The 23532-nt window shown below is 38.9% G+C and overlaps 1 protein-coding gene across 1 annotated transcript; it reads right to left on the bottom strand.

The window, feature by feature from the left end:
- Positions 1–6380: 6380 nt before the first annotated feature.
- On the bottom strand, positions 6381–7280 carry LOC110197576 (large ribosomal subunit protein uL30-like). Its single transcript, XM_078156762.1, is given in 3 exon segments — positions 6381–6758; positions 6760–7000; positions 7159–7280. Coding segments are annotated over 3 exon segments (741 nt in total).
- Positions 7281–23532: the final 16252 nt, after the last annotated feature.

The following is a 23532-nucleotide window of genomic DNA, read 5'->3' as shown; positions in this document are numbered from 1 at the left end:
ATTTTATTTTGGTCTGTACTATTTGCAATGACGTTTATGAATGTTTGGCATTTTTACAACCTGTACATGGAAATTGAGTTTAAAATATGTAATGTACATTTTCATTCTGTTTGAAAAACTTTCAGTTGAGAACCCAGAGAAATAGAAATCTAGTGAATTATTTCATTCAACCTGCCTGTTAGATTTATCACCAGAAGTCTGGTCAGTTTGAATGAATGTTGTTCGTTACAGAACTTAGGAAAACAGCTGAGGCCTAGATGGAGTAACCATATGGATGAAATAACTTCTTTTGAAGTATTTAGATTAGATATATCTGGTTGCCACAGAATTTTCACTGTACAACAGCTAGATGGTGGCTCTATGTATTTCAGTTGTGAGTTTATCAAAACTATTTGAAGCAGTTTTCTTTGAGTTTCCCAGTTCACCGTAATTTTTCATGTAACATGAAAAATCAATTGAAATTAAACTATCTCCCTTTCAATTTTGTCAAGCTCTTTTAGTGACTACATTTATGTTTGCTATTTCAGTTGTGTCTTCGTATCTTTAAGCTTTTTTTTTTTTTGGAGTTCTTTACTGTAATAAAAATATAGTGGTGGATTTTGTACAAATGTAGTAATGGATTTGAAACTGCAAATTCATTTAAAATGGTTAAAATTTATATAAAGCTTTCTTTGAAATGATGGACAGTTTTATGTGTATGAAACACCAGAAGTCACAGGGTTTATTTAGTGACCAGATACTGCAGGAAATATAATGCTGTTTTCCAGTAACTGTTTCTTTTCAGTCATAAGATAATGAAATTGCAAAGCTGGATGTAATAAAGGGACTTTTCTGAGAGTTAATTCATTTCACTTAAAAATAAATAGTGGTTTCCACTACTAAAAGAAAAACCGATGTTGTTAGATTTAACATTCTGGTTTACATAAGAGTTAGTGTCTTTGGGTAGGAGTGAATAGGTGAACATTTCTTCCAACAAAATTATTTCTTGAGCAGTTCTTCCACTTAGCTTTGCTTTCTCAGTTTTGTCTTCTTAGGGACCCATGTCTTTCAGCAGCCTGAAAAGAATAATGCAAAACTTTTCCCCCAAATGACTCTTTAAAAAGGTTTGTAGTTTTAACAGTACATAGACATATTTTGAAATATTTAGGTAAATAAAGTTAAAGCTAATATCAGATGGAGACCTAATAGAAATGTGTGAGAAAATGTGTGATGTAGAAGATACAGAAGGCTTGTGTGGCCTTTAAAGGGGGCAGGTCATGTAATGAGAAAGAGGAGCATCAGCCTTGGTACTTCAAGATACTAAGAGCATCGTGAGAAAACATCAGCTAGAATCATATTTAAGAATGAGAAAGTACCAACATAGGTGAAGTCAGGGATCTGTTTACCTAAAAAAACTGGTTTTAGCAACATTACTTTAGGATGGTAGTAAACTAGGCAATTTACCTAACTAGTACTTAACATTTCATTGCGGTTAGGTGTGTACTCTGCTCCTCTTCCCCATGTTTATGTTAATTGGTTCCAAGAAAATATCAGCAAGCAAAGCTGTTACTGGGGCAGTTAGTGGGAACATTTATAAATGAGTCATGAGCTCTTGCAGCACAGGTGTGTTGTTATTAAAAGTGAGGTTTGTTTCCAATTCCAATGTAACTAATAGACCATGAATGATATGCAGAATGTGTCTGCAATTGATTGCCAGATCAGTAGTGTTAAATTCAAAATTGGGCCATAAATTGTACATAAGGATCCTTGCAGGCTTTATATTGATGTAATTTTAAAATATAATGTTATCTGTATTTTACTGATTTTTTTATTTTGTGGCATATTTCCCATTTACACTTTGGTCTGGTTCAGGTTGCACTTGGGAGTGTTCTGAGTACTATATTTGACACCTCTGTGCTAAATGACTGCGAAAAATATTTTCGTGTGGTAAGTTTATGGGTTTGGCATTTATTTTTTGTAGTTTATAAAACTGGTTGATAAAAAAAACCCCACAAAACCTCCCATTTTACCCTTGTTTGAACCCTACTTTTCAACCTAACAAATACTTGAGTACTGCAAAGATCATCCAAAATCATTCTCTCTTTATGAAGTGGTCCTGGTGAGTAACTGTTGCTGGAAAAAAAATCACCACTGATCTGTCAAGCATTAATTACACTCTTATGATATACCAGACAGTGTTCTAAGCATCTGGGGATGCAAGAAAGATGAAGAACAGTCCTTGGCCTCAGGGAACATATCCCAGTGGAGGAAGCAACGTCTAAGTAGGGTACACATACGATATTTACAAAGTAAATGAAAGTTAATCTGAAAGAGAAAGGCAGCAGATAGATGGTACTGAGAAAGGCCTCCCAGAAGTTGAGATTGAAGCCAGGGAAACTAAGATGGAGGTTGAGTGGTAGAGCAGATATGAGGGACAGCCAGTGCAAAGGCATGTAGATGGAGTGTCTTGTGGAACTTCAAGTAGGTGACCAATATAGTATAGGTGGAAATATCAATAGGTGTGTGGACAGGAATAAGGTAGAAGGATTGAGAGGTAGTCAAGGGACAAGTTATAAAGAACTTTAAGTGCCAGAACACTAGAAGTAATAGGGAGCCATTAAAATTCAATGATCTGGCGTCAGATCTACTTGGAAAGTCACCTTGGCAACTATGTGGAAGATGAAATGGAGTAGAGAGAAGCTTAAAGCAGAGACACCAAATTGATATTGCAGTAGTCTAGGCGAGAGGAGATGTATGAGATAAAGGGGACATATGCCAGAGATGTGACTGTAAAAATGACAAGATTTGGCAATGGATTAGATAGTGTGGGATGAATGTAAGTGAGGAGTCAGACATGACACTGACATTGATAGACTGGGAAGAGGATAGTGCTTTTGAAAGTAATAGAGAATTTCATAAAGAGGGAGCATTTGGGGAGAAAACTACTTCAGTTTTGTGTGTGTTAAGTTAGTATGTTTGCATCCAGTTCATGAACTCATGATGTCCAAGTAGTAATTGGAGATGTATTGAAAACTGGGAGTGTAGAGGGAAAAGAGCCTAGGACAGAGCCTGGTGAGGAGGGGCATCAGCTATGCAATGGGCATGACGTGGATGGAGGGCAAACAAGAAAGACTTGAGAGAGGTTAGACATGAACATCAGGGGAGAGCAGTGTTAACAAAACCTTAGGAGAGTGTCAAGAAGGAAAAATTCTGTCAATACAGAGAAGTCAGGGAGGAACAAGGTTGAGAAAAAAGTGTTCCATTTTGCAATTAAGAGATCTTTGGTGACTTTGGAGAGGGGATTTTTCAGTTCAGTGACTAGAGGTTTTGAAAGAGATTGAGGTGGGGGAGAGTACAATGATTGCAGACTACTTTCTCAAGGAGTTTTGCTGTGAAAGTAACAAGGGAAATATGCATGGCTAGTGGAGATGATTGAATCAAGTGAGGATTTTTAGAACATGGAGACATGGGCATGTTTGTAGGCAACTGGGAAGGACCCAATAGATTGAAGATAATGTGATGAGATGAGAGGGTTAGGCCAACACTTTGGTGACAGTCCTCAGAATTTAGCTAGGTTGTCCTCAGATATATGCAGTCTGTTGCTGGGCCTACCAATCAACAGCCATTCCAGTTTCAAATCCTAGCTCTTTGCCACCTGTTTTACCTATGTGACCTTGGGCAAATCATTTAACCTCTCTGGGCTTTAGGTTCCTCATTTAAGGTCTGTATCTATGATCTTATATAAAAGACTAAATTCACTTAGATATGTGCTGTACCTTAACTCTAATTTTCACAAATTTGTTTACAAAATGCTATCTTCAGGTCCTTCAAAGACTGAATTTGATTGCTCCCCCTCTCTCCCCACATTTCAGATGAGCTGTTCCTAAAATCAATCAACAGGTCATTATTAAGCACTCACAAAATCCACTGGTTGATGGACTTAGTCCATAGCATCTCTTAAATTGGTCTATGTACATTTTCCAAATATTCTTTGTATGAAGATAAACTTACCTTTTTGCCAGATGTCATCACTGCAAAACAGGCAATTATTGTTAGTTTAGTCATTATGTTGCAACCTTTCACTCTAGCTTTGTTTCTCACAGCCTCATTGCTGGCCTAAAACAAAATCTATATTTAATAGGCCATACATAATGAAAAAATCATAGGAAGTAATTTGTTGTGCAAATTTTCACAGAGCCTACTTTGAATACAAATTGCTTAGTGTCAAAGGTAGTCTTCTATCATTTCTGTTTATCAACAAGTGTTTCCTGAAGCACTCAAATGCATGGAGATCGCTATACCAGCCTATGTTGTAATTTGCCTCTAAATTATGACTTGGAGCTGAGATCTACCTCTTTCATTGTTTCTCATTCTCTGTTGTGTTGTCCTTCATTCTCAAAGAGGACCACGACATCAGGGAGATGATGACATGACTTGCAATTGACTTTGATTTGCCAGCCTCACTTTCTCCTCCAGAGCCATCTGGGTCCAGTGGCCAGATATTCATCAGGACAACTGAGATAGCTTAGGATGAAATGGGAGACCTTGGCCCTTTTAAGCTAAGGTCTTTTTGGGTTCTCACTTTGAGTGAGGCAATGCCCATTCAGTGAATAGGCATCTTTAAGAAGTGAGTCAAGGGATGGCCCCTTTAATAAAAAAAAAAAAATCAAACTGGAACCTTGGGGTTGCTGGCCAAAAGAGAAATATTTACTGGTAAGTTAAATGAATCAACACATTTATTAAGCACCTATTACGTGGCAGGCACTGTGTAAAGTGCTGAGCATGCAAAGAAGAAAATAAAACAGTCCCTGCTTCAAAAAGCTTTCATTGTATTAGAAATGACAATACATATAGAAGTATATGCAGAATAAATAAGTAGTTTAAGAATGCTCTTGTAGTTGGTGGGGATCAGGAAAGACTTCCTATAGAAAATGGCGTTTGAACTGTCTTGAAGAACGTAAGGGATTTTGTGGGGAAGAGGTGAGGAAGAAGTACTTTTTAGGCTAAAGGATGGTTGGTGCATAGGCACAGAGGCGGGAGATTGAAAGTCATTGTGAGAGGGAATAGCAAGAAGGCCAGTTTGGTTGGACTATAGTGTGCAAGAAAGGAAGTCATGTATAATTGGAAAGATAGGGTCGAGGTTGTGAAACTTCTGTCTTCGAAAGTAGGCAATTATTTTGGATATCAAGTATTGCTAGACTATAGAGTAAAAGTTAGGGAGAAGAATGTAAGAAGACTGGAAAGTTAGGAAAGGGTCAGGTTATAAAGGGCTTTAAATGCCAAAGGACTTTATATTTGATTCTAGAGATAAACAGGAGCCGTGGAGTGTATTGAACAGTGGAGTGATACAGTCAGACCAGTGCTTTAGAAAAATCACTGTTGGGACAGGTAACAACACAGGAAGCACTGGAGCTTTTTCGGCTCCAACCTCTAATGGGTTCACTCTTGCTCTGGGCAGCCAGAAGGACAGAAAGACAGCTTCAGAGGGGTTAAGTAAGCTTACTTTATTCTAGTGTAGTCTTCTCGAAAGGGTTGCTGATAATGGGAGCTCCAACTTCTACAACATTCCCTGATCACACCTCTCACAGGGGCAGGCGAGAATGGCAGGAGCTACAATGCCTTATCGGTCCCCTATGCCTCGATGTGGCCTGTTGAGGTAAACACATTCCCCCCAAGCCTCGATGGGGGCTGATCAAGGCAGCTACATGCATTCCTCTATGCACCATCCAAATCCCAAAACTGGATCCCCCACTTACTGACCAGTGCCCGCTTGATTTATAGGGTAACAGACGAAGAAGGCATCTTGTCAACAATAGCCTCAGATTAATTTTAGCAATATCGTCATGACCTAGTGCAGCTCAGGCATACATTATGTCATCTTTATATCTCACTGTGCAAGTGTGGTGGAGATGTTTACAAACCATGACCATCAGAAATATCTAAACTAGAGATTGTTATGGCTGTGGGTCCTGGGAACTAAACTATATAAGACAGAATAACAAAAATCCACCTTTCATACAATCACATTGGAGCCTGAGTGGAGGATGCATTGTATTGGAGAGAAACAAGGCAGCCAGAAAAACTAGGACACAATTGCAAAAATGCAAGGAAGAATTGATGACCTGATGGCAACTGTGAAAGGAGAGAAGGGGTAGCAAATAAGGGATGTACGTGAGAGATGTATAGAAAGAAATCATGAAATTTAGCAGCTGATTGGATATGTGAGGTGAGTGAGAGAGAAAGGAGTCAAGGATTACAATAAAATTTTGAACCTCAGTGATTGGGAGGATTGTGGTGCCCTTGATAGTAATAGAAAAGTTCAGAATAGGGGAAGATTTTTTTTTTTTTGTCACAGGCATTTTTATTAGCAGACCATTAGAAAAATAATCATGAAGGGACCTTTAGTTCATTCTTCTAATAAGCCTGTTGATCTGGTCTTCCCTGTTACCAGTATCTCCACCTTCCACAAAATGTGTAGCCTTTTTCTTCATTCCTCCTCGTGGAGAAGATAATTTGAAGGGCCACAGGAAGTTGTCCGTAGCTTTGAAGTGCTTGCCAACAGTGTAGATCTCATGGATCAAGTCCTCCATGCAGATAATTCCGTATTTACCAAGAGGTTTTGCAGTAAGGGCATTATCCGTCAAAGCAATTCTCTGTTTCTTGATCTTGCCATAACCAGGTTTGTAAATCAAGTCATTCACAGACTTCAGGTTTGGGTAACCCCATGCAATGTATGGTTCCACAATCCTCAGTGTGTTAATTGAAGCATTGTTAAGCTTTAACAAAAATGCCATTGAAGATTTGGCAAAGACGAAGAAGCTGCAAAACTTTTTGGACCACTGGGCTAACACCATTGATACCTCTGATTCTGATCACAAAAGCTAACTTGGGTTCAGCAGGTACAGAGTAGTTGTCAGCTTTGCGTGCCAGTCTAGCCAGCCGTTTTTCACTTCTGTACATCTGTCTGTACTCCTTATGGTAGGCTTTGGCTTTTTTTTTTAAGGCAATTGGGGTTAAGTGACTTGCCCAGGGTCACACAGCTAGTAAGTGTCAAGTGTTTGGTCTGAGGCTGGATTTGAACTCAGGTCCTCCTGACTTCAAGGCCAGTGCTGTATCTACTGCGCCCCTAGCTGCCCCTGGCTTTAGCTTTTTCATAGATAATTTTCCTCCATATTTTACGGAGCTTTTTTTACAACCATCTTCTTCAGGCATTTGGCCTTCAGTATTACAAAAGCCTTTTGCTTTTTCAGAAGGGATTCCGGAATAGATGGTAGCTTCTTCTTTTCTTCTGCACCTGCCATGATTCCAGCCAAAAAAAAGAGGCTGGGGGAAGATTTTGATGAGAAAAATGAGTTCCATTTTGAATGTATTGAATTTGAGATGCCTGTGGGATATCTAGTTTGAAAAATCCAATAGGCAGTTGGTGATGTGGGCCTAAAGCACAGGAGAGGAATTAGGGCTGGATAAATAGATACAGAAATTATCTATTGAGATGATAACTAAACCGTTGGGAGCTGATTAGATCACCAAGTGAGATAGTATGTAGAAAAAAAAGAGAAGAACCTAGGATAGAGCCTTGGGTGATGTGAGGTAGAAGATCTAGCAAAGGAAACTGAGAAGCAACAGTTAAGATAGGTAGGGTTTAAAAGAGGAGGAGAATCAAGAGAGGGTAGAGTAATGAAAACTGAAGAGAAAAGAAAGTATCCAAAAGAAGGTGATCAATGTCAAATGCTTCAGAGATGTCAAGAAGGAGGAGGATCAGAAAGAAATTGTTGATGGGATGGGTCTTTAGGAGGGGGATAATGGAGAGATACAGGAGGAAACATAAATGATGTAAAAACTAAAGGTGTAAAAAATTCATTTAAAAATTTTTTTAAAGTTTTTTTAAATGAATGACTAAATTCCCTAATAGGGAAGAAGAAATGGGCTTCTATATGCAACATTCAATAATAGACCATATCTTTACCATTTTATGATTAACTGAAAGATACACAGAGTGTAAGATCCCATTGTGATTTTTGTTTGTTTTGTATGAAAAAGCATTCAACTCAGCAGAATAAAAGTTCACTTCAGACTCTTTTATTACCAGTTGTCTTCCATTCATACATCAGGAACATTCATGATCCCTTGGGAGATGTAATAACAGAAATAATCTGGTTTGATTACCCTCTGAAAATAAAGATTGAAGCATAACAGGGAGATTTAGAGTCATTAAAGGTATTTGTCATTTTGATAGAAGATATCCAATGCAAAGTCCAGGTTGAGGAGGGAGTCCCTATGGATGGTAGGACTTTCCAGATTGTCTGGTTGGTGGATGACATTATGCTAATTTTATCAAGCTCCAAAATATTTCAGAGCCTTTTGGAAGAAATCAGTAATGACTCAAAGAAATTTGATTTATCCATTCACACGGGAAATATCAGGGAGATAAAGAATGTCTATTGTCTGTATTTCAACATGCATTTGAATAGACACTCTATACAGCTTGTCTCAACAATCTGTGCCCATGGGACAGATATTACAGATAGAAAATTATCTGGGTCCAGAATTGAAAAGGAAGAGAACTCGAATTGCTTTCAGAGAATTGCAAAGGTCTTTGAGTCCAAATTTCCTGTGGAAGCAAAAGCCATTCTTTCAATTCAGGCATTTTACCTGTATTGCTACGTGGTAGCAAGACTTATAACACTACTGTCTCTAAAAATGAAAGATAACTATCACACAAAAGGCACATGGCAACTGTGAGCAAGCTATAATATATATCCAATAAAGAATTCAGAATAACACAATTAAAGAATGTAATCAAGAGATTGTGTGGCAGAAAGACAAGATGGACTGGTCACAATGGCAAGAATGGAGGATAATAGGCGGACAACCAGAGGGTTCCACTAGAACTCTGGCAATATTAGGAGAAATAGAAAAAAAAAGTCTCCACCATGTTGGACTGACTCCTTGTGCCAAAATGCTGGAAGGACATGAATAAGAGTCACACAGGTTGGGCAGGCATGGATAGGTTTTGATTGAAACGAATAGAGGGGGCTTTCAGATTGATGTCATACAGATCTGTTTGAGTATTTTGTGTGTTTGGCCAAATCCTGGAAAATGCAATATCAGCTTCTCATCACATGATAAAACTCATTTCAGATATCCCATCATCAGAAATGAGTCGTTATAAAGAACCTGACATTGAACAGCTGTGTACTCAGCTATATTATTTGATGCAAAAGTTTGAATCCAAAGGATCTGAGCCTTTGGTGCATGGCTTATTTTAGATTTCTTTGTCTATGACTGAAATGACTGTTCATACCATCAGTGGAAATATACTCACCTCTGAATTCTCCAGTCTCTTTCTGCAAAAGGAATTTTTAAAAATGTCACAAAATAACCATTAAAATGGTATGAAATTCCACCTAAAATGGATAAAAAAAAAGATCATTGGCAACTTTGGAGACAAAATTTCTGTTGAGTGATGATGTTGGAAGCCAGATTGATCATTTTAGGAGTGGTACTCATGTCTATTTGTATTAGGTCACTGAAAACATTAGAAATATCAAAACTACTTTTTTTTTTAAGGTGAGGTAGTTAAAATGTATTTTTCAGATGAAATGGGAACTGGTTTATGCTCAGATGACTCCAGCGGCTAGATAAGGTGAAGAAAATGATTAGGGGCAGCCAAAGGGAAGATGTCTCCCAATGGCAACCAGTATGTAGTCAATCTCTTCTTCTGAGTCCTGGGGTAAGGATGTGGGAGAGAAACAGTGCAGTCACAGTCTACATTCATTCAGTAAATCATTATTAAGTGCCTACCACATGCATGATGACATGCCAGGTTCTGGAGAAAGGACAAATAACATATATATTGCTAGTTCAAAGAGCTTATTCTGGGGCTTCTTCTAAGGACAGAATAGGGGAGGAGGAGGAGTGGACTTGGCTAAAATCCTCTGGCCTAGTTTTTCTTTAATCAAGACGGTGCTCCACTTTTTCAGTTGGAAGCACAAAACATGTTTCCCTTCTTTCCTCCATCCAACCCCATTTTTGCTGATCATATAACAATAATAGCTATCATTTATTTCTATAGCACTTTAAAGACATTATCTCATTTGATCTTACAACAACTAATTCTGTGAGGTATCTACAATGTAATCTCTATTTTACAGGTAAGAAATCAAAAACTCAGTGAGAATGAAACTTGCACAATGTCTCACAGCTATAAAAGTTTAAAATAGGAATTGAACCCTGGTCCGAGTTCAACACTTTGTAGCCTATAGCAAGCTGCCTCTGAATCATCATGATCTGTTCTGGTTCAGTGTAGTCTACTGCAAGTTAATTTTCCTTTGGGACTAGTGGGTGTATCTTAAAAAGAGGACTTAAGGTGATGGCCATTATTTTGTCTCTTCAACCAACCTCACTCTTCCCTCGGGCTGACATACCTCTCCCCTTTCCCTCCTCACCAAAGAAGCCACAAACCAAATTCCTGAAATGATCCACTTTCCAAATGAAGCAGGTGATGGCTAAAGGTCAGTGAGGACCACATAACACAGCAACACTGTCAGATCATAACTATAAAAGTATAATGTAGTAGATTTTGGAGAAGAAAACTTGGGTTCCAGTCCTGGCTTTGCTTCTTTCTTTGCTACCCACTTGAATAAGTTATTTTCCCTCTCTTTCTTTCTTAAATTCCTCATCAATAAGGGGGTTATTAGAGTGCCCTCTGAGAACCTGGCTCATTGATCCTGAAACGCTTGAGTTATGTAACTCCAAACATACAGCACCTCTTTCCTCCCTACCTGCCAAAGCAGGAGTTACTGTGCAACACTTTTGGGATCCAGGCTAGTATCCCCTTCCATAGACTTGAACTGTCATGTCCAAAGCAGGATTTTCTCATCAAACTTTTAAGACTTGTGTTAGTCTGGGACTCTCTGACCCTTCATGGGAGTCCTCACCGACTGAGCTGAGAACAGATACCGCTACTGTTCTGCCATCCTCTCCCTAATGCTCACCCAACCTGGCATTGGTTGCACTCACCTTCTCATTTGCCCCTGCCCATTCCTGATGCTCCCCACTCTCCACCCTTAGGCAGACACCCAGCCTAGGAGGGCCTGGAAAGATAGTCCTCAGAGCCAGGATCAGGGAACCCAGGACCAGTGTCTCTCCCCTTCTGGACAGCTTACCTGGACAGCTGGTGGAGGGGCCTACACTGGAAGGGGTCCCACAGCTGGAATAGGCAGGGAATGCTAGGTACCAATGTCGCAAATGGGCCAAGACTGCCCCAACAGTGGAGGGAAAGAGGCTGATCAAGTGGAGATGCAGGAGGCCCCAAGCCATAGCCAGCATGTCTCTGCCTACTCTCTTCAAAGGTAGGGACAACAATCCATTCCACTTTGGAGCCTCTCCACTGGGAGGAGGTGGCAGGATGCAGCTGTAGCAATTACCCTGTAGGTTTTTCACATGTAGCTAAAAGCCTGGGGCCAGTCCAGGTCCCTTCTTCCCTGTATATGTATGTATATTATGTGTATATACATACATATATCTGTACACACTGTTTCCTTAATTAGAAAGTAAGCTCCTTAAAAGCAGAGACATTTTTGTCTGTTTGCTGTCCCTACTTCCACCCTAAAATGCCCCCCACCATACCCCAAGAAATTGTCATGTATGGTAGAGGGAGTTTCATCACTTGAGTGTTCTCCATACCAATGAAATCACATGTCTAGTACCTAGACCTAGTCCTAGCCCTGTGTTTACAAGCACATAGTAGAATCTCAATAAATTCTTGTTTATCAGCCTAATTTATATGCACATATTGTTCCACTACTCCCCTTCCTCATCTCTGAACAAACCTCTATTTCTCCTCCATTATTTCTATTTGTCTTCTGCTTTTACTCTTCTCCTTGTGTGCATTTAGATAGAAATCTCCTAATGGACTCTGTGTTATTCATTGTTGTCTTTGCTTGGTTGCTATACTTGTTTACCTTTCTTGTGTATCTGTGGTCTGAGGTGTTTGAAAAGAAAATACATTCTTCAAGTCTTTTTTTCATTCTAGAAGTGCTTTGAACACTTCATTTTTTATTGAATGTTCATCATTTTTCATTAATAGTTAAGCTTAGGTTTGCATGATATGTTACTTTGTCTTGCATCTTAAGCACATTTTCTCTTCTGAACACATAATTCCTTTCTCTCTTGGTGTTTCAGGTGGGTGCAGAATAGTCTTGTGTCATTTGAGTTTCATTTTCTTTATATTTGAAAGTTTTCTCCTGGTCCTTTGTAGAATTTGTTGTTTGTCCTTAGACTAGTTAAATTTGATGAGTACTTATCTTGGAGTTTGCCTCATAGGTCTTGTGCCCGCCCCCCCTCCACCCCCTGCAAAGACAATCTATGGATTTCCTATGATTTGCATTTTGTTTTTGTGTTCAGAAGTTCTGGGCAATTTTCTTGTATTATTTTATGCATTATGGGTATTCAGGATTTTTTTGACTTGTATACTTCTGGAAGAGCTATAATCCTTAAGTTGTTTCTACATATCCCATATTCAAGAACAGTGTACCATTTGCACAAAGATTATGTTTTCTTTTGATATTATTGCATTTTGTATCTTTTTTCACATTGTCCTTGACTTCTATATATTTGTATTCCCAATCAGTTATTCTTTCTTTTGTTTTATTGGAGAGACTTAACACCATGGATTTAAGTTTTTTCTTTTTATTATTCTGCCAATTATTTCTGCTATGCAGGACATAAATTCTGCTTTCACAATACTTCTCTTTTAAACTAGTCAGGAGCATCCCACCATGATTCTATCCTCTCATGAAAATCCACAGGTTCGCCTCCTTCATCAGGTATGAATTTATTTTGCCTTGTCTTGCAATACTTATTCATAGATATTTGAGCTCTTTTACATAATCTGCGACTAATATCTTCCCTGTTGGTTTATTGTTTATGTCTAAAATCTTTAATTGATTTTTCTTCATCTTGAAATCTTTGGTAATTTTAGTCTTAAAAAAATTTGTCCCCCATTACTCACTTTCTGACTTTCTCCCCTGTGATGACAGTTTCCCTGGGGACTGAACCTAAAAAAATGTGTCAGCTTTCTCCCATGCTGGGCAATTCACATTTCACTGTCACCATTTTCTGCCCAAATAACATCAAAGGGGACAAAATTGACCTAGCTAGATGTGGGCTCTTTCTGTCAGGCTTAGTGGAGTGACAAACGGATACCCATACATGTCCTGCTCCAGTTCCCTCTGTTCTTAAGCTCTCTGATTGAGCTTTGTTGCAGCACAAAGTGCTTCCATTTGCTTTACCAGCCTGGGTAAGCTTCTGATTTTGGCTTTCTGCCACTGGACTTAGGGATAGGGGAATTGGGGGGAGGATGGCATATAAAGTTGAGTTCTGTTGCAGGCATGTGGGTAAGCTTGTGCAGCCCTGCTGCTTGCTGGAGCACAGTGAATAGGAGAGGGTCCTAAGAGAGCATTTAAGGGTTAGGGGATTACCTTCTTTGCTGTTATTTTATTGAACTGTTACCACATTTGGGTTTTTGGTGTCCTAAACTATGGAGATAGTTGAAATTATTTTAACTCTTGCGTATAATTCTTATTTTGAAGAGGTTTGAGAGGATCGGAGAAAATGTCTAGACCATCTTGTGGCAGTCATGTGAACTGGTAGTCTTCCAAACCTCCTTAATAGTCCTGAGATGATGTGTTGCTACACTGTACTGTGAGCAGGGTTGTCACTCCTTCATACTTCGTCTCCACCCTTGATTCTGTCAGTCATGAGGGCTTATGGAAAATTATGTCAAAATTTGGTTGCCTGGAGAGGTTTATCAGTATCATACATCAATTTCGTGATGGCATGCTTGCCTGGGTTTTTGGATAATGGACGATGTTCTTGCATTTTCCTAGTCGTCAATGGACTGAAGCAAGGCTGTGTGCTTGCTCCTGTGCTTTTTAGCATGAGGTTTTCAGCAATGTTGTCAGATGCCTTCAATGAGGATGAACATGGCATTAATGTCAGCTACCATGCTAATGGTAAATTATTTAACTTGAAAAGGCTACAAGCCAAGATTAAAGTGGAGGGAAAATTGGTGCATGATTTTTTTGTTTGCAGATGCTTGTGCACTCACTGCAGCCTCTGAAGTTGAGATACAAGTATGGATCAATTCTCTGTTGCTTGCGCTAATTTGGCCTAACAACAAACACCAAGAAAACTCCACCAGCCAGCACCACACTATCCATATGGTTACAGCAAATGGAGAAATTTTGAATGCTGTGGATAAGTTCATTTACCTTAGCAGTACACTTTCCAGGGATGTACACATAGATAGATGAAGAGGTGGACATATTCACTGCCAGAGCTAATTCAGTGTTTGGGAGGCTCTGAAGGAAAGTGTGGGAGGGAAGAGGTATTAGATTGCCTACCAAACTGAAGGTCTACAGAGCCATTTTGCTGACCTCATTGCTGTATGCCTGCGAAATCTGGACAGTATGCTAGCCCAATGACAAGATACTGGATTGCTTCCATTCAAATTGTCTAATGAGGATTCTGAAGATCACTTGGTGAGATAAGGTACTGGACACTGAAGTCCTTTCTTGAGCTAAACTGCTAAGCACTCAAATTCTACTGCAGAGAGCACAACTCCGATGGGCTGGCCACATTACTTGAATGCCAAATGCGCATTTGCCTAAAAGACTATTTTACATGCAAGGAAGGTACTCACATGGTGGTCAGAAGAAGAGATACAAGAACACTCTCAAGGTTTCTCTGAAGAACTTTGGAACTGATTGTGTGACATGGGAGACATTGGAGTAGTTAACACCCAGCATGGTGTGCTGCATCAAAGAAGGGGCTGTGCTCTACCAGCAAAGCAGAATTATAGTAGCTCAAAAGAAACGTGAAGTGAACAAATTTAGAGGCATCTCTACCCTAAATGTTTATATGGACTCTTTGTGCCCAGCCTGTGTTTTTTGAGGGTGTTACAGCTGAAATTTTCTGACTTAAGGGCAGGCTTTCCTCCCACATAACCTAACCCTTAACCCAACCCTAATGTCTTATTAGAAATTTTGAATCAGAATCTACTGATTCTCTCATGATATTCAAAATTACTCACATTTACATAGCTGATTTCAAGTTTGCAAAATGCTTTACATATTTTATCTTATTTGAACCTCATAACAACACTGGGAGGTAGGTGTTATTTCCTGTCACAAATAAGGAAGAAGGTTTGGAGAGTTCATGTGGCAGAGTCACTCAACTAGTAAATCTCAGAGGCTTGGAATTTCAATATGGGACTAATTGATATCCCTACCTCAAGTCTCACCTCTCTACAATCCATCAGCTACACAACTACCAAGGAATATTACTAAAGCACAGCTTTGTCCACATCAAAAAACACAGGAGTTAAAAAGATGAAAGGCACCACTCACCGGGTACAGGCTGCATACTTAATTATTGTTGGCAACTCTAACTCTACTCTGAGTGGAGCTCACCATGCTAAAAGAAGAGTATTTATGCTGCTGACAGGATGGGCTATATTGATTGAATGTTAAAGATTCAGGTTAGATCATTCAATAAAGATTAAATGAAAGTGGAGATTTGTGTGCTCAGCCTTTAAAAAGTCATTACTGCTAATATAACTACTATATTCTTGCCTTAAGTATTTCCTAACTTCCTCTAAAATTGATGTAAGAGCTAAAAGGCTAGTTCATTGACCCTCCCAGAAGACTGTTAAAGGTGTCAAAGCTTTTGTTAGCCGCATAAAGGCATTTTATAGAAAAATGGACTTCTGAGGTCATTTTATGTGTGCAGAACTGAGTTGCTCCCTATTATAATGTAAGCTTCCCAAACTGACAGCATCAGTGATATGCTATCAGTCATACCATAAGATTGGGTAGCATTCCAGTCTTTGCTTTGGGAGGGATCTCAGGGGCTATCAATCTAGTCTGAGCCTTACCTGAACAAGAATCCCTTTTATATCATACTCAACAAGTGCGCATCCAGTCTTTATTTGAAGATGTCCAGTAAAAGGCAAGCTACTACCTCTTGAGGCAGATAATTCCACTTTTGGAACTCTACTTATTAGAAAGATTTTCATTATGTTAAGTCCAAATTTGTTCATTTCTCAACCTTGGCATCTTCCACCTATTACTCCTAGTCTGCCCACAAGTAGAAGAAATCTATTATCTTTTCTGTGTGACAGCTCTTCAGATATTTAACAGTGCCTACTGTTCCCTCTCCTAAATCTTTTCTTCTTCACATTCAACACTCTTGCTTCCTTTGGTGGACGTGACATGAATTTTAGGCCATTAGCCATCCTGGTTGTCCTATAGTTGGTCAATGCTATTCCTAAAATGTAGTGCCGATAACTGAGCACATATGGACTGACCAGTGGAATTGTGGCCTCCTCAGTCATGGACACTAAGTCACTTTTTTTTTTTTTGTGAGGCAGTTGAGGTTGAGTGATTTGCTTAGAGTCACACAGCTAATGAGTGTCATGTGTCTGAGTCCGGATTTGAACTCAGGTCCCCCTGACTCCAAGGCTGGTGCTCTATCCACTGCACCACGTAGCTACCCCTAAGTCATTCTTGAAGCAGAGATGTAGAGGTGGACAGACTTCAAAAGTCAAATAATCCAATCCCCTCATTTACCAATCCAAGGCATAGGGAGGTTAACACAGACAGTAATCATCACAGTTGAGATTTGAACTTAAATCCCTAGATTTAAGGGTCAGTGCTATTTCCACTTGTTCACACTGCTGCCTTAGCTTAACAGAATTCACTTTCTTGTCTATCATTTCACATTGTTCCTCCCCAGATACTATTTGATCCAATAATACCGATCTTGTCATTCCACAAACAAGACAATCCATCTATCAGCTCTGGGCATGTTCTTTGGCTATCTCCCATGCCTAGATCTCTCCTTCCTAATCTTTGCTTTCTAGCTTCCCTGGCCCCCTTCTAAAGGAAGCCTTTCCCAATCTCTCTTAATTCTAGTGTCTTCCTTCTGTTATTTCCTATTTATCCCACATATAGTTTGCACATATTTCTTGTTGTCTCCTTCACTAGATTGTAAGTTCCTTGAGGGAAGGGACTAACCTTTGCCTCTTTTTGAATCCTTTGAATCCTTAGCACAGTACCTAATACTAATAAGTACTTAATAAATATTGATTGATATAGCACTTACTTTTTCCCCTTATGCCTCAGACTTGGCACCAGTAGATGCTTAAAAATACTTATTGAATGAAGGCATTGAATGAATAAGTAGGTGCTTATAAAGTTGCCTTAGAATTTCAAGGAAAGCTTGTTTGGTGGTGGTGGGGTTGGGGTGGTGAAATTTGATACTAGAGAGAGCTTCTCATAGGAGGCAGTATTTGAGTTGTGTCATGAAGACTGGGTTGCTTTTTAGCAAAAAATAAGGGGAGGGAGGGTGGAAGGGAATTCCAGTTGTAGAGGATGGTGTGAGCAAAATCTAAAAGGAGATAGACCAGTTTAACTAGAGCATGACGTATGGGAAAGGGAGAAGTGTGAAGTGAAACTAGAGAGGGAGATAGATTGGAATCCTATTATTCAGTGTGGAATTCTAAGACCAAGGACTTTTGACTTTATTCAGTGAGCAGTGGACTGAACATTTTTGAAAAGAAGCATAACATAATCAAAGCTCTGCATTGGGAAGCTTAATATGTCAGTGGTGGTTAGTTTAGACTAGAGGAGAAAGATAGGGGTTAGTGAGACCTCCTAGTAGACTAAAGATAGTTCAATTTGTAGAGAGCCTAAAGGATAACTTTATATGATGTTGAATTAAATGTTTCCTTCTAATTAATTACTGAAAAACAAATGGGAATGTTGATGATGATAATGGTGATGATGATAACTAGCATTTATATAGCACTTCAAGGTTTGCAAAATGTTTTACATATGTTAACTCATTTGATCCTCACAGCCTAGGGTGTTGGTGTTATTAATACCCCATTTTACAGATGAGGAAACTGGAGCTTCTATAGGTTAAATGACTTTCCCAGGGTCACAAAGTTAGGGATTTTCTCAGGCAGGATTAAAATTCAGGTTTTCCTGACTCCAGCTATTATGTTCTATCCACTGTACCACTCAGCTTGTAGTTTGACATGTTTCTTTTCCCTGGCTGAGAAACTAAAAGACTGAGAATTATAACTTCCCAGATTCCCTGTATCTCCCCCTTCAAGGTCTTTCATGATTTGAATAATTACAGTTGTAGATTAGGCGGATTCTGGTTTCTGATCGGAATACAGCTGATGCCAAGTATGTATCAAGTCAGATGACATGATATGGGCTGTAGAAAAGTTAGTTTGATTTCAGAAGCTTGAGAGCTGTCCACTGATATTTACTGGGTGATTACTTGGTTAGCTCACTGCTCTCTTATTTCTGTTATATAATTTTTGAATTTACTCTTGCAAATAAATATCCTTTCTTAAAACAAGATATTCAAGATTTGGTAAAGAAAAATATGGTTGGAAGCTGCAAAGGACAAGGGTATCCTGATAGCAATATGGACTGAGGTTGCCTTGAATTCTGAGTTCCATTTCAACAAAAGGAGAAGGAAAGGGAGGATGGCAGGGGATTCCAGTTATAGAGAATGTTGTGAGCAAAAAGAGAATAATCCAAGAGCAGCTGTGGGGCTGTAACCAGTTTGGTCTGTAAGTTAGGAAAACTTTGATCTTGGTCATGAAGAGATGGTTTACCTGGATCCAGATCCAGCTACAGAATCTGTGATCTGACCAATTATGGCAAAAGTGGCACTGTGGGTTTTGCCTGTTGGGAATGTCTATAATTACAAAGGAAGTACAGGTCTTAACAATTTTACTTAGAAAGTTGAGGCATAGAGAAGTTAAGAGATTTGCTCAAGGCTAAACAAGCTTGGCATTCAAGCACAAATCCAGTGATCTTGCTGCTACATATCATTCTGCAACCATTTTTATGTGATCTGTCTTTAAGTTTCTAACTTGTTAGAAATCTTCATGAGGTTTGACGTTCGCATCATAAAAATATTAACCAGATGATTTGACATAGTAATGAACATTAAGATTAATGTTACATATGCTGCTGCTCATAGAGGTTGCTGCTTGCTGTTTGTCCTTCGTTTTTGAAGAGAACTATGACATCAGGGAGGTGATGCCATAACACACAAGTGAACTGGATTTAAGTGAGGGAGGGCTGTGCAAAGTCACCAGCCTCACTTTCTCCTCTGAAGTCATCTGAGTTCAGTGGCCAGATATAGATCAGGACACCTGGAGATGGCCCGGGATACAGTGGGGAACCTTGGCCTTTTGAAGCTAAGGTCTTTACCAGGTCTCAGTCTGACTGAGGCAGTGCCCATTCAGTGATTAAGGCTTAATAAAAAATAAGGCAAAGAATAGCCTCTTAAAAAGATGACGCTGGTCACAAATGGACCCCTTTGCTTGTGTGGCTGGAGTATTGACTTTCTGAAGTTTAGTGGCATGGGATCAAGGTTAATTATGTATCCAGGAATATTAATCAGCTAAGTGCATTATCTGAATTGTCCACCAGGTGTTGGTGTTCTATGTAAGGCACCTATTCAGGCTTTGTTAGTTTTTCTCCAACACAGGATCAGAGGGTAGCTCATTTCTCAGAGCATGCAAAATATTCCTGATAGCCCCCAGAGCACTCAGTCTGAAAATGCCTAGGCTGCTATTCCCTGCTCAGCTAAGCCTAGAAGGAGGCAGAGGTGCTAGAGCAGCATTTATTAATTCCTCCTTTGTTGGCAGGGTCCCAATTTAACCTAGGAGATGCTCAAAATATTAATATGTGAAATATACTGTCTATAGCTAGATCAGAGACCTCATTCCATAGTGCATGCCCCTCTCTCCATTCACTTCACAATATGTATTCAGAGATTTAGCAGATTGTGATCACATAGTTTATTGTCCATAAGATCAAAAGAAAAGAAAACTAGATTAGATACTTCTGTACAGAAACATTCAATTCCAATCATTTTTGGGCCATATGGAAGAGTTTGGCTGTACAAGAGTAATGTAAAGCAGAAGACACTTTTCTAACTGTCTCCTGCCTTAGGAATATGAGAGTTATTGACTAAATCTAGCCATAGCCATTTCCTCTCCCACCAAGTGTTCCCTGGTCATTGCCCTCCACTTTAACTCAGCAGAGAATAGTGAAGGTGAAGGGAAGAAGTGAGTGAAGCTGTGGCCTGGAGTCAGAAAGACCTAAGTTCAAATCTGACCTTAGATGCTTACTAGCTGTGTGACTCTGGGCAAGTCACTTAACTTCTGCTTACCTTAATCCACTGGAGAAGGAAATGGTAAACCATTCCAGTATCTTGTCCAAGAAAACTCCATGGACAGTATGGTCCCCGGGATCACAAGGAGTTGGACACAACTCAACAACAACAAGAGAGCACTGGAGCAATGTGTGTATAATGAGAGTGTAGAGAGACAATAGATTTACTTACTATGATATTCCTAAACTCTAGAGTCAATTGGTAGCTAGGACTCATGGTGGAGAGCCAAGTATAAGGTTTTACATTTACCCAGATGAGATCTTTAAGCAAGGCTGGATGACCATTTATTGAGGCTGTTGTAGAAGTGTAGATTGACCGATTGCTTGCCATCTTGGGAAGAGAGGAGGGAAGGAGGGGAGGGAGAAAAATTTGGAACTCAAAATCTTATAAAAATGAATGTTGAAAACTATCTTTACATATAATTGGAAAAAATAAAATACTATTTACAAAAAAAAATTGAGCCCAAGCTGTTCCCATGCGGGAGTGAAAAGAGAAATATTCTTATAGGGATGTATGATTGTGGATTTTGTAAAAATGCAGTCACTAAAGTATACAAATTTAACAAAATACTTTAACCAAAAAAAATATCAATTGAACTCTGACATCCCTTATGAGTTTTGTGATTCTGTGAACTGCAACACTTCTCCAGCCTACATTTGAATACCTTTAGACGTATTCCTAAGGCAATCCACTCCACTTTTGGACAGCTGTAATTGTTGGGAAAAGCTTCCCAATATGAAACTGAAATCTGCCTCCCTGAAACTTACTGCCCCTCAGTAGATGGAACCTTTGAAATATGTGTATTGTATCTGTTCCTCTAAGACTTCTTTCCTCTAAGACTTCTCTTTTCAAGGTTAAACATTTCCACCCACATTCATACAACCTGATTTCTTATCACTTTACCAGCTTTTCTGCCCTTCTCCCTGCAAGTACAGTTTATCACTGTTTTTTTTTTAAATGTGGCACTCTTTATCAAGCACAGTACTTTAGATGAGGGAAGAATACAACCGAACTCATACCTCCTGGGTCCTGAAGAGTCTCTATTATTGCTAAGCCAAAGTTATCATGAATATTTTTATTAGCATCTTTGGTCACAGACTCTGATTTTTAGATAACGGTCATTGAAAAGTTACATTATAATTATCCACTAGATGGCAGTGACATCCTCAGAATGTTCTGAAAAGAAGTTCAACTGCAGTTTACCGTGAGTCAGACACAAGATAGCTTTAGTATGTCAAAGCCAGTGTGATCATAATTCTTGAGGCTCTAAGTGTGCTCTGACCCCTTGCTCCTTTTAAAATATCAACAATCCTCTCAGTGCTTTGAAAAAGCCAGAGCTGATATTTTAGCTATGCAGAAACTCATTGCACAATGGGTTTTACAAGCAACCACATACCTTTTTGTAATTAGAGTACCAGAACTCAAGGAATTAATTGAGGGCTGGTTTGTCATCGTCAGAGAGTCTTTGATATCCTTTGTAGTAAAATTTTATATTTTATCAACAATGGGATATATCATTTTTTCTTCCTATAAGGAGAGATGAGATGTGTACATAAATTAATTATATTATGGAACAGACCATGATAAGTACATGAGATCAATCAATAAGGAATTATTAAGCATCTATTTTGTGTCAGGAACAAAAGGTGCTGGAAATATAAAGACAAAAATGAGATAATCCTTGTCCTGGTAGCATTAATATTATAGTCAAGGAAACAACATATGCATTCATAAAGACACACATTTACTTGCATATATATATGTATATATATATATATATACATATATATATACACACACACACACACACATAGTATAAAATACATACATGCATATATATCTACATCTACACACAGGAGTAGATACAATGTAATTTTGAAAGGAAGGTATTAGCAATTGAAGAGGAAGTACTTCATGGAGAAGATGGAATTTGAGCTAGACCTTAAAATAAAGTAGTTATTCTGATGAGCAGAGATGAAGAAGGAATGCCTTTTAGCTATGAGGGATAGCCAGTACATAGGTAAGGAGACTGAGAATAGAGTGTTGTGTGTAAGGAACAGTAAGAAAGCCAGTTTGGCTGAATTGTAGTATATGTGGAGGGGAGTAATGTGTAACAGTAATGTTTAATATAAGTCTGGAAAGATAGGATGGTAACAGAGTGTGAAGGAGTTTAAATGCCAAACAGAGGAGTCTGAGTTTGTGTTTGACCCAGGAGGCAAAAGGGAGCCACTAGGATAAATTAGTAGGGAAATGACAGGATCAGACATGAGCTTTAGAAAATCACTTTGGCAGCTCTGTGGATGGGAATGGGGAGAGACTAGATGCAGCTAGGAGGTTATTCTAACAGACTAAGTAACAGATGATGAAAGCCTGAATTTGGGTGATGACTGAGTGAGTGGAGAGAAGGGGACAGACGAGAGAAATATTGTGGGGATAGAAATGACTAGAGATGACAAGGTTAAATATGTAGGAAATGTAAGAGTGAGGAGTTGAAGATGACAGGTTTCAATGGTGTCTGAGATGTCTTTCAGTTCTGAGATTAAGATTGTAAGGAAGGCTATTTGGGTATAGTTTTTGGAATATAAAGTAAGAAAATAAAAGATCTGTTTAGACAATATGAAGTTTTTCCTACAGAGAAGTTTAGAGATATTTGAATATGCAGGCAGCCAACAATAAAAATAGCTAACATTTATAGAATACCTACTATGTGCCAGGCACTGTGCTAAGCACTTTGCAATAATAATCTCATTTGATTCTCACCTCCACCCTGCAAAGTAGATGCTATTATTATCTCCATTTTATAGATAAAGAAACTGAGGCAAACCCAGGTTAAGTGACATGTCCAGGGTCACACAGCTAATAAATGTCTGAAGTCTTCCCGACTCCAAGTCCAGAATTCTATTCACTATACCACCTAGTTGCTCAGATCACTTTTCAAATTCACATTTATCCTGACTTGTATTTTAGTAGTTAAGCCAATACTACACACCTTTAGTATCCAAAGCAGCTACATAGCCCATAGATAATTCACATCAGTAGGCATCCTGATTTATTTTTAAAAAACTGTAGAAGATATTGGGAAGGGAAGATGGCAACATGTTAGGATCTAGAGGAACCCAGAGTACTGCCCACAAATATCCCAGCAAAACTCTAAAAATTCACCTAAAGGAATGATATAAAGAAAACCACAGAATAATCTTAAATTCATTCATTCCATCCAGGACTGCACAAGAAGACAGTCAGAATCCTGTAGAAAGAAGCACTGTTATCTTTTCAGCT

Source organism: Phascolarctos cinereus, unplaced genomic scaffold (genome assembly GCF_003287225.1).
Source record: "Phascolarctos cinereus isolate Bilbo 61053 unplaced genomic scaffold, phaCin_HiC Scaffold_5;HRSCAF=322, whole genome shotgun sequence".
NCBI lineage: Eukaryota > Metazoa > Chordata > Mammalia > Diprotodontia > Phascolarctidae > Phascolarctos > Phascolarctos cinereus.
The sequence above is the reverse complement of the archived record's forward strand: the minus strand, read 5'-3'. Positions and strand labels throughout refer to the sequence as shown.